The following is a 16,194-nucleotide window of genomic DNA, read 5'->3' as shown; positions in this document are numbered from 1 at the left end:
TGTCTCTAATTCGACCAATAATTTGCCAGCATCCTCTTCCAGAGTAAAATATGGATACAAAGTACTTATTAAGTATTCTATCCTCCTCCTGTGCTTCTAAACATGTATCGTCCCAGTCAGCCCCACACCAACCCTTACTACCTGCTAAATATTTATCACAACTTGCTTGAATAATTCACCTCAGAGTATCATACTGTTTTTTTTATTTCATCATATCCTCTCATACAATGTTGTTATCTTGATTTTCTACCCATGCCCCACTTTATTAACAGTAGGGTACTGGGGTTCCTTAATTAAATGTCACAGTGTTTATTACTGACAACAACTTTCAGAGTTTACAAACAAGTTTGAAAAAATTGGCAGATTGAAAATTTTAATGGCTGCAGAATGAATATTGAAGACACTGATTGACCTCATTGAATGAATCCTGATTGCAACACATTTAGCAGGATATACAAATATACAAATTTACTCTATGGCTATTGGTTACACCCTAATTACTCCCTCTTCACAAATCATTATAAAACACGACAGGAAAGATCAAACTTTTGTGTTCTTCACATTGAGATCAGAGCTGAAAGAAAAGATGGCTCTTCGTTCCAGTGTCAATTTGCTGGCTATTTGCTTGCTCTACCAATTGAGAACAGTAAGTGTTTTGTTCAATAAAGTGTAAGTGTTCCATCTGAAACAAACGTGTATGCTTGTAAATTTGTTGCTTTGATTAAAATGTAATTTATTGAATGGAGACGGTTTATATTGGGCATGTACATCTGATTAAAATTGCAAATGATACCTTGCAAAGGGACCTTGTTTGCAATGCAAGTTGGACCATCTTCTGTTTCCATAAAATCCAAACGTTTCATCGCCTTAACGTACAGAGATTTTTTTTTTTGAGTAAACCAGGAACCCCAGTCAGAGATCTACTCAGTAAATCTTAAAGCGACCAGAATGATGCCAAAGATCTGGGGAAAGTTGTAAAACTCATGTAGCAGAGTCCTGGTGAGGAATTCAAAATCATTACACTGATTTATAATAAACTGAAAAATTAAGAAATGAATTAGGAATTGACAACTCTGGAATAATGTATGACAACAGAATGCCTCAAGGGAGACCATTCTACAAGTTTCCCTTTTTGTTACTTGAATTGTCTCTCAGTAGTTTTTTTAATGTACTTCACCAGTGAGTCCAAAAGCAACAAATGGGGGAACAGAACAGCTGTGGTTGGAGGAGCAGTTTCTTAAGAATCTTCCAATCCATTTACGGGTATTTTGAAACCTACCTCCGCAGACTATATTGGGGGATTTGTGGTTCGAATGCAGCCGATGGGTCGAAGGTTGGGCAACATTGATTTACTGCATCATGCCTTTATTGGAATGCATATAATTTTTGTTCTCACTATTATCAATGCTTTGTGCATTTTGGAATAACTTTCCTGTACGTTTTTCTCCACTGATACACTACAGAATCTGCGTTATATCTCTCATTTGAATTCAGATCTTCTGAAGTTCTTAACACTCTACCTATGAAATAGTAAACTGTTTAAAGATCAAACAGAGTAATCTGTCAGACATTAAAAATAATGTGAAACAAATGTTTTATTTAGCATGCTTTAAACATTGATTTTTTTTTTCTTTCTCTGCAAACCTATCATGAAAGCCTAAGAAATAAACCCAGTAATGAGATGTTCAATACTATCTGCGGTCTCATGAGTTATAATAAGAATTGATTATGTTATGCATATTTATAATCCACTTTTTCTTTTTAGTCAAATTGCTTTTCCTGGGATGATTGCAGTGCTGCACATGAGCCTGTTACATTCAAGGAAATCTCGATTGGACAGGATCCTGTTAAGCTACCAGGAACTTTACAGTATCAAGTGTCTATGCATCTCAGTAGTCCACTCTCATCAATGACTGTGAGTAAATATTCATCCGATCTATAACGACAGATTTGATGTCACTAAATGTCACATTTGTGATGCTCATGTTGTGATGGTTTGTACTGATTGTCAATAAACTGTGATGTGGTTCTTTTAAATTAATAGATAGACAAATTAATTATTCTATATTTCAGTTGATAAATCATCTTGTATTACTTGGCTTAGCATAACAAGACCATCTCATTCACAAAATACTGCAAGTATATCCTGTTATGGTTATCAAATACAAGAGAGAATCATTTTCTTATACCTGCAGTGTCCCTGTCTTACAATCACTCTCTTTAAACGCTGCTCTTTCAAGTTAAACCTAAAGCTTCATATCACCTCATCACTCTCTGATTTACCTTCTGTTCCCTCCTACAATATCCCCAGTGGTGGTGTCCTGTGCTGCTCATCTCAGTCCTTCATCCCGACCTTCTGTTTTAAAAAAAGAGTTTTTAACAAACTGAAATCCAACCGGTCTATTGCCTACAATTGCTGCTTTGTCAGGCATGGCTCATGTGGTGCCAAACCCACCTCTGAGTCAGGGTGTTGTGGGTCAGAATGTTGTGACCCACTCAAGAGACTTGAGCACAATAATTTAGGCTGATACTCCAGTGCTGTACTGAACACTACACAGTTAGATGTGTCATCTTTCAGGTGTTAAAGCAATACCCCGTTAGCTCTATCTGGTGGATATTAATTATCCAATGTCATTATTCCAAAGGAAAGCAGGAGAATTATTCCTGAGAACATGACGAATAACCATCCCTCAAACAGCATCCCAAATAAGAAGGCTTATTGTAAGAAGGGTTATGATCACTTTGCTGTTACTGGCAGCTTGCTGTGTGAAATATGCTTGCCCTGTTTCTGCATTGCAACAATGACTGGGCTTCAAAGGTCAGCAGTAGAGTACTTGGGAGCATCCTGAGGTTATCAGACACACTATATAATTAGAAGCATTTTCTTCTTATTCCATTAAAACTACATAAGTAGAATGATGAAAACAGGTGATGTATGCTGGCCTTCCACAATTCACATCAATAGATCAGGAAACTCCAATGGAAATTTTACCCCTTTTATTTTCTAATATAAAATCTTTCAATATCAGCAGTTCACAATAGATCAGTTTGAGGGGAAGAACAAACCTTGGCCGGGATTCTCCCCGACCCGGCGTAGCGGAGTGGCGGCAACCACTCCGGCGTGTGCCTCCCCAAAGGTGCAGAATTCTCCGCAACTTAAGGGGCTAGGCCAGCGGCGGAGTGGTTGGCGCCACGCCGACTGGCACCAAAACCGGCGCCAACGGCCTTTGACGCCTGCCGCCCGGCATCGGGGCTGGCCAAAAGGCCTTCGCTGGTTCGCGCATGTGCCGGTGCGTCAGCAGCCGCTGACGTCACCACCGGCGCATGCGCGGTAGGAGGGGTCTCTTTTGCCTCCGCCTTGGTGGAGACGGTGGCGGCGGCGGAAGAAAAAGAGTGCCCCCACGGCACAGGCCTGCCCGCCGATCGGTGGGCCCCGATCGAGGGCCAGGCCACTATGGGGGCAGCCCCCTGGGTCTGATCTCCCCGCGCCCCCCCCAAGACTCCGGGGGGAATCCCGCCGGCACCAGAGGTGCTCCAATTCCCGCCAGCGGGAGAGGCCTGTCAGCGGCGGGACTTCGGCCCATCATGGGCCGGAGAATCGCCGCGGGGGGCACGCTGATCGGCGCGCCGTGATTCCTGCTCCCGCCGATTCCTGGGTGGCAGAGAATTCCGGCCACGGCGGGGGCGGGATTTACGCCGACCCCAGGTGATTCCCCGACCCTGCGGGGGGGTCGGAGAATTCCGCCCATTTATGATATTATTTTGAAATCAAACAAAATCTGCAAAAAAACAAATAAATGATTGAATCGGTGTTCAGTGTACTCTGAGTAACTGAGCCTCACAGGGTGGGACTGACTGTCGATTTAATATCGACTAGAAATTCTTCCTGAGGCGGGTATCAGCTCTTATACTGGTCAAAATATTGTTTTAAATAAAGACAAAGGTGCCGTACAAAAGAATAGTTTGGCATTATGTTGAACGGTTTATTGCTTCAATCCCAATGAGTTAGAAGGAATAATCTTACCTGAAATTCATTGTTCTTCTTTGGTTTGTAAAATTAATTTAAAAGGTTTAATCTGAAACAAGGCAATGATGTGATGCTCTGTTGTTCATTGAAACCTGGAGAAAGTTGCTATCGAAGCAGAATATAATCCTGGGAGAGAAAATCAATTGAATGAAAAGTTAGTCACGTGTTACCCTGGGTGCTCCATCACTGTCGAATTCCTGCCCTTGTTTTCTTCAAGTGTCACATTGACAAATATGAACTGTTGGTCTGTTATTCATCGTGCTTTTCCAGCAGTGCAATATAAACTTATCTTACAAACAGAGGCACAGAGTGGAGAATTCCCTCTTAGTGATCTAAAAGGATCAAAAATTCTGAACTCAACTAGGCCGGAAAAGACCTGTTCAGGGGAAATGCTGAAAGATTATTTCCACTGCTGAGTAAATCGGTAACAAAGACCAGAGAGGGCAGAGGTTAGAATCTTTCTCAGTCAATGGGAATTCAGCATCTGGAATTCACAAGTGATTATGGAAACTAAATGCATTCTAATAGTTGACATAAAAATAGATCAACAACTGATGAAGAAAAATACTAAAGGACAGTGGAAAGAGCCGAGTCAATTGCCCTGTTGTGGAGTTAACACCTGCACTATGGGCTGAATGGCCTCCTCTGCACTAAAATATCTGGAATTCTATTGGGCATTGTTCATTATGAGGACCACAAGTTGAAGCTGATATGTAATTTCAATCAATTTTATTTCATAGTGCAGAATTGTGAAATTGGCAGGATAATGACCAGATACACCAAGCTATGGAAACGGACATGAGTACGTACTGTGTCCTCCTCAGAATATTAGGTGTGAGCAGATCAAAGAAGAAAGAAATATTGTGAAATAAAGTCTGTTATTTTTAACTGTTTTAGGCTGAAGTAACACTGTACAAGAAGTTCCTCTTTTGGTGGAGAATTCCCTGCTTTGATTCATCGATCTGCCAATTTGATGTGTGTGAATTGTCAACTTCAATGTGTCCTTTCAACAGTGTAAGTCTGATATTTCCCATTACATGATGCATGTAGCATGACCGTCATATATTCAAATACCCACAAGGATCATTCATGTCAGTAAAGGACATAGTACAATTGCTTAAAATAACTCATTTTTGATTAACTGATCGATCCAATTATACCGAATGCACATTCTAACTCGGGATAATCTATCAAAGGTCACGGTTAAATAAAAACATTAAATAGAACTGTCACAATTCAAATATGAAATATAACTGAGCCAACCAGTGCTTCAAGGAGTCAGGGGTTACTGTGGCAGCATTCACTTTTACATGCATATTGGGGTCTGGAGCTATGAATAGTGATGGTCAAGGCTCCAATTTCCTTTCCAGTCTATTGCTGACAAGAAATCTTTTCGACTCTGACCACTTGCCAATTAGAACAGTACAGCACAGAACAGGCCCTTCGGCCCTCAATGTTGTGCCGAGCAATGATCACCCTACTCAAACCCACGTATCCACCCTATACCCGTAACCCAACAACCCCTCCCCCTTAACCTTACTTTTTAGGACACTACGGTCAATTTAGCATGGCCAATCCACCTAGCCCGCACATCTTTGGACTGTGGGAGGAAACCGGAGCACCCGGAGGAAACCCACGCACACATGGGGAGGACGTGCAGACTCCACACAGACAGTGACCCAGCCGGGAATCGAACCTGGGACCCTGGAGCTGTGAAGCATTTATGCTAACCACCATGCTACCATGCTGCCCACTGAGATGTGTGTTGGAAGGATTTACAAGTTGTTACTCAACCAGCTTGGCTGTGTTGAAATTGCCTCTTCCTTGGTTATCAATTGCTGGATGGGAGAGTTGAACCCAGAGGATCTGGCTCAGAGGCAGAGACCCTTCCCACTGCACCACAATACCTCTTTATTCCAGTCTAAATAGCTGTTCAATACATTCAATATATTCCCTTTAATGTGTTACTTCCAAATGGTGTTGGGAAGATTATTCTTGACTAATTTACCAACAGACTGTATCTAGTAAAAATTGAACTCAGCATTAAAACAATTACTACATTTAAGGAATTTCAGGATATGATGAGAAGGAAAAGAGAGGTTTTTTAACAAGTATAAGGGGAGCAAGCCTGCAGAGACATTAGTGGAGTAAAGAACGTGCAGGATGGAGTTGAAGAAATCAATCAGGAGAACGAAGAGGGGATATGAGAAATCTCTGGCTTATAAAAGTAGGGAAAGTCCCAAGATATTCTCTGTATATCAATGGGAAGAGGATAACCAGGGAAAGAGTAGGGCCCATTAAGGACCAAGGGGGAAATCTGTGTGTGGAGCCAGAGGACACTGCTAGGGTATTGGATGAATATTTCACATCTGTTTTTACCCAAGAGAATGAGGAGGTAGTTATGGAACTCAGAGAGAGATTGTCAGGGTCATGAGCAAATTGTCATTGGGAGCGACAAGGTATTGGAGGTATTGGCGGGCTTAAACATGGACAGATCTCCAAGTGTGGGTGCATTGTGTCCCATGCTGCTGTGGGAGGCGAGGGGAGATTGCGGGCTCTGACCCAAATTGTTAATTGCTCTTTGGTCATGGGGGAGGTGCCAGAGAAGTGGAGAACAGCTAATGTGGCCCCACCATTTAAAAAAGATTGTAGAGACAAACCAGGGAACTACAGATCAGTGAGTCTCATGTCAGTTTTTGGGAAACTACTGGAGATGATTCTGAAGGAGAGAATCTATCTCGACTTTTGAGGTTTTATCAGGAATAGTTAGCATGGCTTTGTCAGAGGGAGGTCATGCCTAACAAATTTGGTTGAATTTGTTGAGCATGTAACCAAGTTTATAGATGAGGGTAATTCAGTTGATGCAGTTTACATAGATTTAAGCAAAGGCTTTGACAAGGTCCCACATGGAAGATTTATTGAGAAGGCAAATATACATGGGATACAGGGTGGTTTGATAAGGTGGATTCATAATTGGCTTAGTGTTAGGAGACAGACGGTGATGATAGATGGCTGATTTAGTGCCTGGAAGCCAGTGACCAGTGGTGTATCACAGGGATCCATGTGGCCCTCCTATTATTTGTCATTTGACTTTGTGGGGGGTAGGGTCAGTGTGTTTGCAGATGACACAAAGATTGGCCGGGTGGTTCACAGTAAGGATGAGTGTCTTGGGTTACAGGAAGATATAGACGGGATGGTCAAATGGGCGATAAGTGGTTGAAGGAATGTAACCACGAAGATTGTAAGGTGATACATTTTGGAAGGAGTAAATTGACAAGGAAGTGTACTGTGAAAGGTCTGGCACGAGGAAGTTATGAAGAACAAAGGGACATGGTGTGTTTATCCATAGATCTCTGAAGGCAGAAGAGCAGCTAAATAGGGTGGTGAAAAAAGCATATGGGACACTTGCTTTTATCAATCAGGGCATAGATTACAAAAGCAGGGAGGTCATGATGGAGCTGGATAGAACTTTGGTGAGGCCATAGTTGGAGTTCTGTGTGCAAGTCTGGTCACCACATTATAGGAAGGATGTGATTGCACTGGAGGGGGTGCAGAGAAGATTCACCAGAATGTTGCCTGGGATGGAAAGTTTAAGTTATGAAGGGAGGTTGGATAGGCTTGGGTAGTTTTCTCTGAAGCAGAGAAGATTGAGGGTCGACCTGATCGAGGTGGACAAGATTATGAGGGGCATGGACAAGGTGGATAGGGAGCAGCTGTTCCCATTCATTGAAGGGTCAGTTTCGAGGAGACACAAGTTCAAAGTGAGGGGTGGGAGATTTAGGGTGAATTTGAGGACAAACGTTTTTACCCAGAGGGTGGTGACGGTCTGGAATGCACTGCCTCGGAGGGCGATAGAGGCGGGTTGCCTCACATCCTTTAAAAGGTACCTGGATGAGTACTTGGCACGTCATAACATTGAAGGCTATGGATCAAGTGGGCAGGTCAGGTCGTTTCATGCATTGGTGCAGACCCGATAGGCTGAAGGGCCTCTTCTGCACTGTCGTATTCCATGATTCTGTGATTCTGAATTCTCCTCGTGTTTGCGTGGGTTTCCTCCGGGTGCTGCGGTTTCCTCCCACAATCCAAAGATGTGCAGGTTAGGTTGATTTGCCATGCTAACTTGGCCCTAGGTAGGGTTATGGGGACAATGTGAAGTTTGGGCCGAGGTAGAGTGCCCTTTCAGAGGGCCGGTGCAGACTCGATGGCCAAATGGTCTCCTTCTGCACTGCAGGGATTCTATGATTCAATTCACCTAACGAGCACATCTTTCAAGACTTGTGGGTAGAAACCGGAGCACCTGGTGGAAACCCACGCAGACACGGGGAGAACGTGCTGACTCTACACAGACAGTGACCCAAGCAAGGAATTGAACCTGGGAACCTGGCGCTATGAAGCAACATTGCTAACCACTGTGCTACCGTGCCGCCCTTGTGTTGCCTTCCTGTATCCAAATAGTAATTGCTGATTAGCCATAGTCCACAAATTACCAGAGGCATCGCTCTCCTTCAGAGAGAAGCAATTGGTTATGTAGCATGAGGTTACTATGCTATAACAGGCATGGCCCAGTTTAGGTGTAAGCTCCTGAGCTGAATGTCATCCCCAGAATCCACGCTACAAGACAAATATGATAGAATAATATGAGCTCTTCTTACATCGGTGACTGTTCAAATGATTATTTCTCAGGAAAACTGTAGACAAAAATCGGAAACATTCCTCTAAAGTATCCTTACTGCTAATCCCCACATGATCATCTCATCTGCTAGTTCTCTGCATAATGCCAAACAAAGGGATTATCATGTCAAGTTGCTTCTGACGTATTTCCCAAAACAAGAATCCACACACTCACAAAGACACAAGCTTTCATTGAAATTGTCAGGACTGGCGGCAGCTTCACTGAATCTCAGCGAATATTTGAATGTATTATAATCTCAACAAAGTTTGATGTGACGGTGAATCACCCACACAACCACATTCTTGGTATATGCCGATGTAAAGGTAAATGTTAAACTTCAGTGGACGTATTACATGTTTCCTATTATTTGGTTTAGAGGGCCAAAAGCATAAGTGTTGTATTATTATCATAGATAGGTAAACTGAATTAAAATGAAACAGTTGTGGTCCATTCCAAAATTGACAATTGTACCTGCCTGCACTGCTAGACAAAAAAGATTAATTTGTGCTGACACTCAACATTTGCATTTCAGGGACTGATCAGTTCCTCAGGAGAAATGAAACTTCTACGTCCATCCATGTCACGCATTTTGTTAAATGGCTATTACTCCGCGACAATTATTTTGAAGAGCTTCGAAACAAAAGTCGGCTGTGCCAATATCTACTTTAACATTAGAGCTTAATAATTTTCACAAGAAATGGCAGAAAATCAATGGCTTGAACACAACATGCTCTCCTCTCACAAGCAATTGTTCTTGTTACATTCTCCGTTTAGTTTAGGATGCTTAAAGCAGTTTCTATAGAATCATTATTTTCTCTTATTTTATTGATGTATCCTTGGATTTAATAATGCTTCATTAAGATTTTAATAATTGTATGTTACACGCAAAAGGACCTCTTATAAATCGGTCACAGTTTTCTTCATGAACCTACCAACAATCTTATTAAAGTTGAAATACTCTAAGTGTAAACTGAGTCTCCAGATCTTTGTATATTGAAGTGCTCTGTATTGGAGCTCAATCCTAGATGTGCTGCAACTTGAAGTGCTGTGCAATGATTTGGTCAAGGAGAATCCAGTACAGATGAAGCCCATTCTGCCAATGTTCTATGATCTGACAGGTGGTAGGCATTGTGAAAACCAAATTCCAAAGGGAAACTTGGCAAGCTATCATAACTCTTTCCTTTTTGTGTTTTACCACAAAAAGATACATGCATTGATGTCAGAAGATATAACTTCCAGTAACACTTTAGAAGATTTTAAATCTTAAATTAAAACAGGTATTCAAAAAAATTAAAACGTAAATGTACAAGAGTAAATTTACACAATTAAAGTTAGCTTTACAGATGATTCCCCCCCCCCTGAAGATATCCTATTTGGTTAGATTCACAAATAAACACCCCTTTCGGCAACAATCCCTTCCAGATATTTACCCTATAACATTGCCACAAGGCAAACCCATTGTTGCACTCGGGGTCGAATGTCACAGGGCTTCACTTCCCCTTCCACACTGCTGTGGAAATTTCAAAAACTTTAAAACTGAGCTCTGTTCCTGGAAAAGCAGACACTTTTCTGGGTTGGCTGGAATTGAACCCGGGTCCCTGGAGCTGTGAGGCAGCAGTGCTAACCATTCTGACACCGTGCTGCCCCAGTATTGATCAAAACACAATCACATTTAGTTTTAAATTAAGGTCTACAAAGTAACTTTAAATATTCAATACAGACTTAAAATGGGCCGCAAAGTGGAAATAATATGAAAATACAAAAAAACATACAAATACAAAATTGCAAAAAATACATGCTGCCTGCCTCAGACTTACAAATGGTCAGCGGTGTTAACTAGACATTTCCTTAAAATGTTGAGTGTGATTTTTTTTTGCTGAAGACCCATCACCTTAGCACCACGACATCAAAGCAGGAGTTTCTCAGAGTGGTGTTCGAGGCTGAGGTACAGCCATCTTCAGTTACTTCATTAATGACCTCACTCCATCAGAAGGTCAAAGCGAGATGTTTACTTGCAATTATGCAGCATTCAGATCCATTCGTAACTCTTCAATTACTGAAACAGACCATGACTTCATGAAGAAAGGGCACCTGAGGAGGGGTAACGGTTACCTTTTGTCCCACCAGTCCAATTCTGATCATAACAGATTTCTTTGGAGAAATAAAAGGGATGTAGGATTTTTCTCAATGTCACTGCTTAACCATATGTGCACTGATCGCAAATAAACAAGTCTGACAGGCTTTCTTGAGGTTTAAAACAAAACGTAGAGTTCATATTTATTGAATTAAAGATATCAAAATGTTTTAAAAGGATAAACCTGCATTTCTCAAATTCTCAAACAGAAGCATGCAAATATTGCAAGTTATACTGTAGGTAGTTTCTTTCTTTTTTAAAATAAATTTAGAGTACCAATTATTATGTTTCCCAATTAAGGGGCAATTATTGCGGCCAATCCACCTAACCTGCACATCTTTGAGTCGTGGGGGTGAAACCTACACAGACATGGAAAGAATGTTGAAACTCTACAGACAGTGACCCGGGGCCGGGATCAAACCTGGGCCCTCAGCGCCGTAAGCAGTAGTGCCAACCACTGTGCCACCCTAGGTAGTTACTTTCATAGCCAAATTTAAATTCAATGCTGAAAGATAAATGCAGAGTTCACTGTTTGGTGTCCTTGGCTGTAGCAGATTTCAGAGATTGAACTAAAGAGTAAGTAATTGCAATTGCTGGAGACATTTATTTTTAATCCGTAATCTGTCTATTCCATAAATCAATGAGTTTTACTGAAGTTCCTTTGGATGGAAAATTCACTATGTCTGTGCTGGATTTTTGAATAAATAGATTTAGATATAAGAGATAGGATCATAATTAGGAGAGGAGAGTGGCGGGAGCTTCTTATTTCTCCATGAGCAGTTTTTCCAGAATACCCACAACTGTTTGCAGTTTGCATGCTATATTCAAGAGCTTTAAAATTATCACTGTAGCCACATAACCTCTCTCTCATAATAATTTCAGAGGATATTTATTTAACTGATGTAGATTTTTTTAATGCTCCAATCTTATTGAGATAGGAAAACATCTTTCATATTACTATTGTTCTGGTATACTTTCTGTCTCCACTAGGGAGGTCGACATTTAGAAATGTTAATGTTAGGCCTGGTACATTTTTCAGTAAATCTCTTTGAAGTTTTTCCTTGGCACCCTCAGGTATGAAATTCAATGATGGTGCCTGGACATCTCTGAATTGTCAGCCTTCTGAAACTTCTCAGAAGTTGGGCTACTTGCAAACCATATGTCAGATGACTTGTGCCAATCATCTTTCGTCAGTGTCTTTTCTTGCCTTTGAAAAGTCTATTTTAAACAGTCCAGTATAATTTTAGTCAGTTGGTGAAATTACAGATTACTATTACTCATGCACAATTTACAACTTGGATAACATCCAGACAGGGTTGATCAGTAATATTCCTGCCTCACAAGTGTCAGCCAATGACTGTCTCCAACAAGGGAGAGTTTAACCCAGTCCCTTGACATTCTCTTGACTTTCACAGGTGGTCATTATTGACCAAAAACCTTCCTCGGCCACCCACATAAATATTGTGGCTGCAAGACACCTCCCACCTCCACTCCAATCCATGACCTCGACCACCGTGACGAACAATAGCAACAGGTGCAAACTCCTTTATAAGTTGCAAGTGTTGAAATTTAGCATAATTCTTCATCATTGCTCATTCACTATTGTTAGGACCCTGGGAACGAATCCAACTACTTGCAATTTGCTAAACTGTGAAGAAATGTTACTGTGCCATAGGAGTGCAAACACTTTAATGTCAAAACAAACTTCAATTTAAAGACAGAATTAACCACATTAACAACAGAGAAATATCTTTACAGTTAACAGTCACAACAGTAACAACAGTGATGTTACGACTCCCTGGGCTAGCGCACAGTCAATTCCAGCCCCACTTGACTCAGAGTCGCAACACAATTGAAATCAAAAAACAATTCTGAGAAAAACACCCAAAGTCTTTGGACCTTGACTGCCCAATAACTACAGTCACCCGGTGTGTAAATTTAAACACAATTAATTTTATTAATAACAACAACTGTAATTGAATATTCAGCAAATGCAAAAGGTTAACTATTTTCTAGTTCCTAACCGGCCCCCTCAACTCACCCCACCCTTTACACACACACACACACACACACACAGACACACACACACACAGTTCACAGGCATCAAAGTGACACTTGAATAAATCAAGGCAGGGAATTCTTCACCAAAAGATGAGCCTCTTGTACAGTTTCATATCACGCTAAGACAATAAAGACACGCTAAAAAATAAAAAGAGCAGAGGTTATTTCACAATACTTCTTTTCTCCTCTCACACCTAGTGGTGTGTGTCATAATATACATTTATGTATATAATGGAGTGCAGACAGGCAGTGATTGACACACAGGATGACCAGTAAGTACACAGAACTGAGCAGCCAATCACCAGACAGGACACTACCACTATAAAGCCAGAGGGCACCAGGTTTCCTGTTCTCTCGGGACCCAGCCACTGAGACAGTCAGAGCTCGTGAGCTAGCCAGTGCAAACACCATGTGGTAGCTAGTAAGTCTGGTCAGGCTAGTACATAGGTCTCCAGTCAAGTCAGCATAGTGTCAACCCACAGTTGAACATGTAAAATAGTTAAGACGTTAAATAAAATCATGTTGCTTTGGATGTCTGTCTCTCGCTACACTTCATCAAGTGCAGTCCACATCGCCCCAGCCTGCCCAACACATCATGGTACCAGTGAGTGATGCTGAAGATTGATGAACCCATTGTGGTGAATGAGATTCACACGGTATTATAAGTCACCAATGTCACTCTGTTCCTATTGTATATATGTACCGATATTGTAAGTCCAGTTGCACTACCTGACCACCAGGGGAGTAGCTCTGGGAGTACTCGTGAGTTTGTACTGGGCTCCCCCCTTGGCTCCGCCCAGAACTCCTCCCCCTGGGGTTGCTGTATAAAGATCCGTGCCACAGAGCCAGTCGGCCAATTCATCGAAAGTTCAACGGCGAACAGGCTGGCTCTGTTGTGAGTATATTAAAACCGCTATTCTAATCCTACAAGCACGTGTCCGTAGAATTGATGGTTCCATCCAAACGGGGTAAGGGGTTCCTCAGTGGGGGTAGGGGGGGGCTGGATCCAGCGGGTGCCAGGTCCCGAAGGGATACTGTGTCCTGGCGACCGTCCGGGAACTCCACAAATGCGTACTGGGGGCTGGAATGGACGAGGCGCACCTTTTCAACAAGGGGGTCGGTTTTGTGCGCCCTGATGTGCTTCCTCAGGAGAACCGGGCCTGGTGTCCTCAGCCACGCCGGAAGTGAGACCCCGGTGGTTGTGCCCCTAGAAAAAATGAAGAGCCGCTCGTGGGGAGTTTGGTTGGTAGCTGTACACAGGAGGGATCTAATTGCGTGGAGTCTCTTGCCATTGGGAGACTTGAAGTTTTCTAGACCAGAGGGTCAGTAGGATGGTCTTCCAGACCGTCGCGTTCTCCCTCTCCACCTGCCCGTTCCCCCTGGGGTTGTAGCTGGTAGTCCTGCTCGAGGCGATGCCCTTGTCAAGCAGGTACTGACGCAACTCGTCGCTCATAAAGGACGAACCCCGGTCGCTGTGCACGTAGCTGGGGAAACCAAACAGGGTGAAGACACTATGCAGGGCCCTAATGACTGTGTGGGAGGTCATGGCTGGGCACAGGATGGCAAAAGGGAATCGGGAGAACTCGTCTATGATGTTGAGGAAATAAATATTCTTGTTAGTGGAGGGTAGTGGCCCTTTGAAATCGATCGCAAGGCATTCAAAGGGCCTAGAAGCCTTGACCAGGTGGGCCCTGTCTGGTCTATAGAAGTGCGGTTTGCACTCTGCACAGATCGGGCTGTCCCTGGTGACCGCTTTTACCTCCTCGTTGGAGAAAGGCAGGTTTCGGGCTCTGATGTAGTGGACGAGCGGGTGACCCCTGGATGGCAGAGGTCATCGTGGATGGCTTGCAGACGGCTGATCTGCTCGCAGGTGCATGTCCCACGGGATAGGGCATCCGAGGGCTCGTTGAGCTTCCCCGGTCGATATTTAATATCGTAACTATAGGTGGAGAGTTCGATCCTCCACCGAAGGATTTTATCGTTTTTTATTTTGCCCCTTTACAAGTTGTCAAACATAAAGGCAACCAATCGTTGGTCGGTGCTGAGGGTGAACCTCCTACCCGCGAGGTAGTGCGTCCAGTGACGAACAGCCTCCACGATGGCTTGTGCTTCCTTCTCGACTGAGGAGTGTCGGAGTTCTGAAGCGGATAGGGTACGGGAGAAAAATGCAACGGGCCTCCCTGCCTGATTCAAAGTGGCTGCTAGAGCTAACTCTGAGGCGTTGCTCTCAACCTGAAAGAGAATGGATTCATCCACCGCCCGCATGGCTGGTTTGGCGATGTCTTCCTTGAAGCAGCTGAAAGCCTGGCATGCCTCAGCAGACAGGGGAAATCGTGTGGCCTTAAAGAGTGGGCGGGCTTTGTCCGCATATTGAGAGACCCACTGGGCGTAGTATGAAAAGAACCCCAAGCACCGTTTGAGGGCCTTGGGACAATGGGGGATGGGGAGTTCTAAGAGGTGGCGCATACGGTCCGGGTCTGGGCCCAGGACTCCGTTCTCCACGACGTAGCCGAGGATGGCCAGTCTGTTTGTGCGGAAAACGCATTTCTCCTTGTTATAAGTGTGGTTTAATTTCTGTGCCGTTTGGAGAAAACGGTGGAGGTTGGCGTCGTGGTCCTGCTGGTCATAGCCGCAGATGGTGACATTGTCCAGATACGGAAACGTGGCCCGCAGCCCGTACTGGTCTACCATTCGGTCCATTGCTCGTTGGAACACCGAAACCCTGTTAGTGACGCCGAAGGGAACCCGGAGGAAATTGAAGAGGCGGCCATCGGCCTCGAACGCCGTGTAGTGGCGGTCCTCCGGGCGGATTGGGAGCTGGTGGTATGCAGACTTCAGGGGCGCGATTCTCCGCTGCCCACGACGGGTCGGAGAATAGCAGGAGGGCCTTCCCGACATTTTCCCGCCCTCCCGCTATTCTCCCCCCCCCCGCACGGCCGCCCCACGACACGAATCGCTGCTCGCTATTTTTTACGGCGAACAGCAATTCTCCACAGGCCGATAGGCCGAGTTCCCAGGCCTTTACGGCCGTTTTCACGAACGCAAACACACCTGCTCTCACCGTTCGTGAAAACGGCCGCAAAGTGCTGTCCCGGACAACCATGGCACCGATTGGCACGGCCGCACCACGGCCATGCCAAGGGGGGCATGGGCCCGCGATCGGTGCCCACCGATCGCGGGCAGCGGGTCCGATACCCGCGCACTCTTTGTTCCTCCGCCGCCCCACAGGATCAGTCTGCGGGGAGGCTGAAGGTCATGACGGCCCGCGCATGCACGGGTTTGATGCATATGCGCGATGAC

At 43.9% G+C, this 16,194-nt stretch overlaps 1 protein-coding gene across 1 annotated transcript; it reads left to right on the top strand.

Annotated features, from left to right (window-relative positions):
- The first annotated feature begins 555 nt into the window (after positions 1-555).
- LOC119964194 (ganglioside GM2 activator-like) lies at positions 556-9,669 on the top strand. Its single transcript, XM_038793479.1, has 4 exons — positions 556-646; positions 1,766-1,915; positions 4,925-5,041; positions 9,232-9,669. Exons 1-4 carry the CDS (start codon positions 587-589, stop codon positions 9,379-9,381), a joined length of 477 nt encoding a protein of 158 aa, XP_038649407.1. The 5' UTR covers positions 556-586; the 3' UTR covers positions 9,382-9,669.
- The last annotated feature ends 6,525 nt before the right edge of the window (positions 9,670-16,194 follow it).

This window comes from Scyliorhinus canicula, chromosome 4 (genome assembly GCF_902713615.1).
Source record: "Scyliorhinus canicula chromosome 4, sScyCan1.1, whole genome shotgun sequence".
NCBI classification, from domain to species: Eukaryota; Metazoa; Chordata; class Chondrichthyes; order Carcharhiniformes; family Scyliorhinidae; genus Scyliorhinus; species Scyliorhinus canicula.
Note: the sequence above shows the minus strand (reverse complement) of the source record. Positions and strands in the feature narration are given on the sequence as shown.

Coding starts and splice junctions, on each gene's coding strand:
- LOC119964194 (XM_038793479.1), top strand. CDS start 587: ATGGCTCTTCGTTCCAGTGTCAATTTGCTGGCTATTTGCTTGCTCTAC. Junction 647..1,765: donor TGCTCTACCAATTGAGAACA/GTAAGTGTTTTG, acceptor TTTTCTTTTTAG/TCAAATTGCTTTTCCTGGGA. Junction 5,042..9,231: donor CAATGTGTCCTTTCAACAGT/GTAAGTCTGATA, acceptor TTTGCATTTCAG/GGACTGATCAGTTCCTCAGG.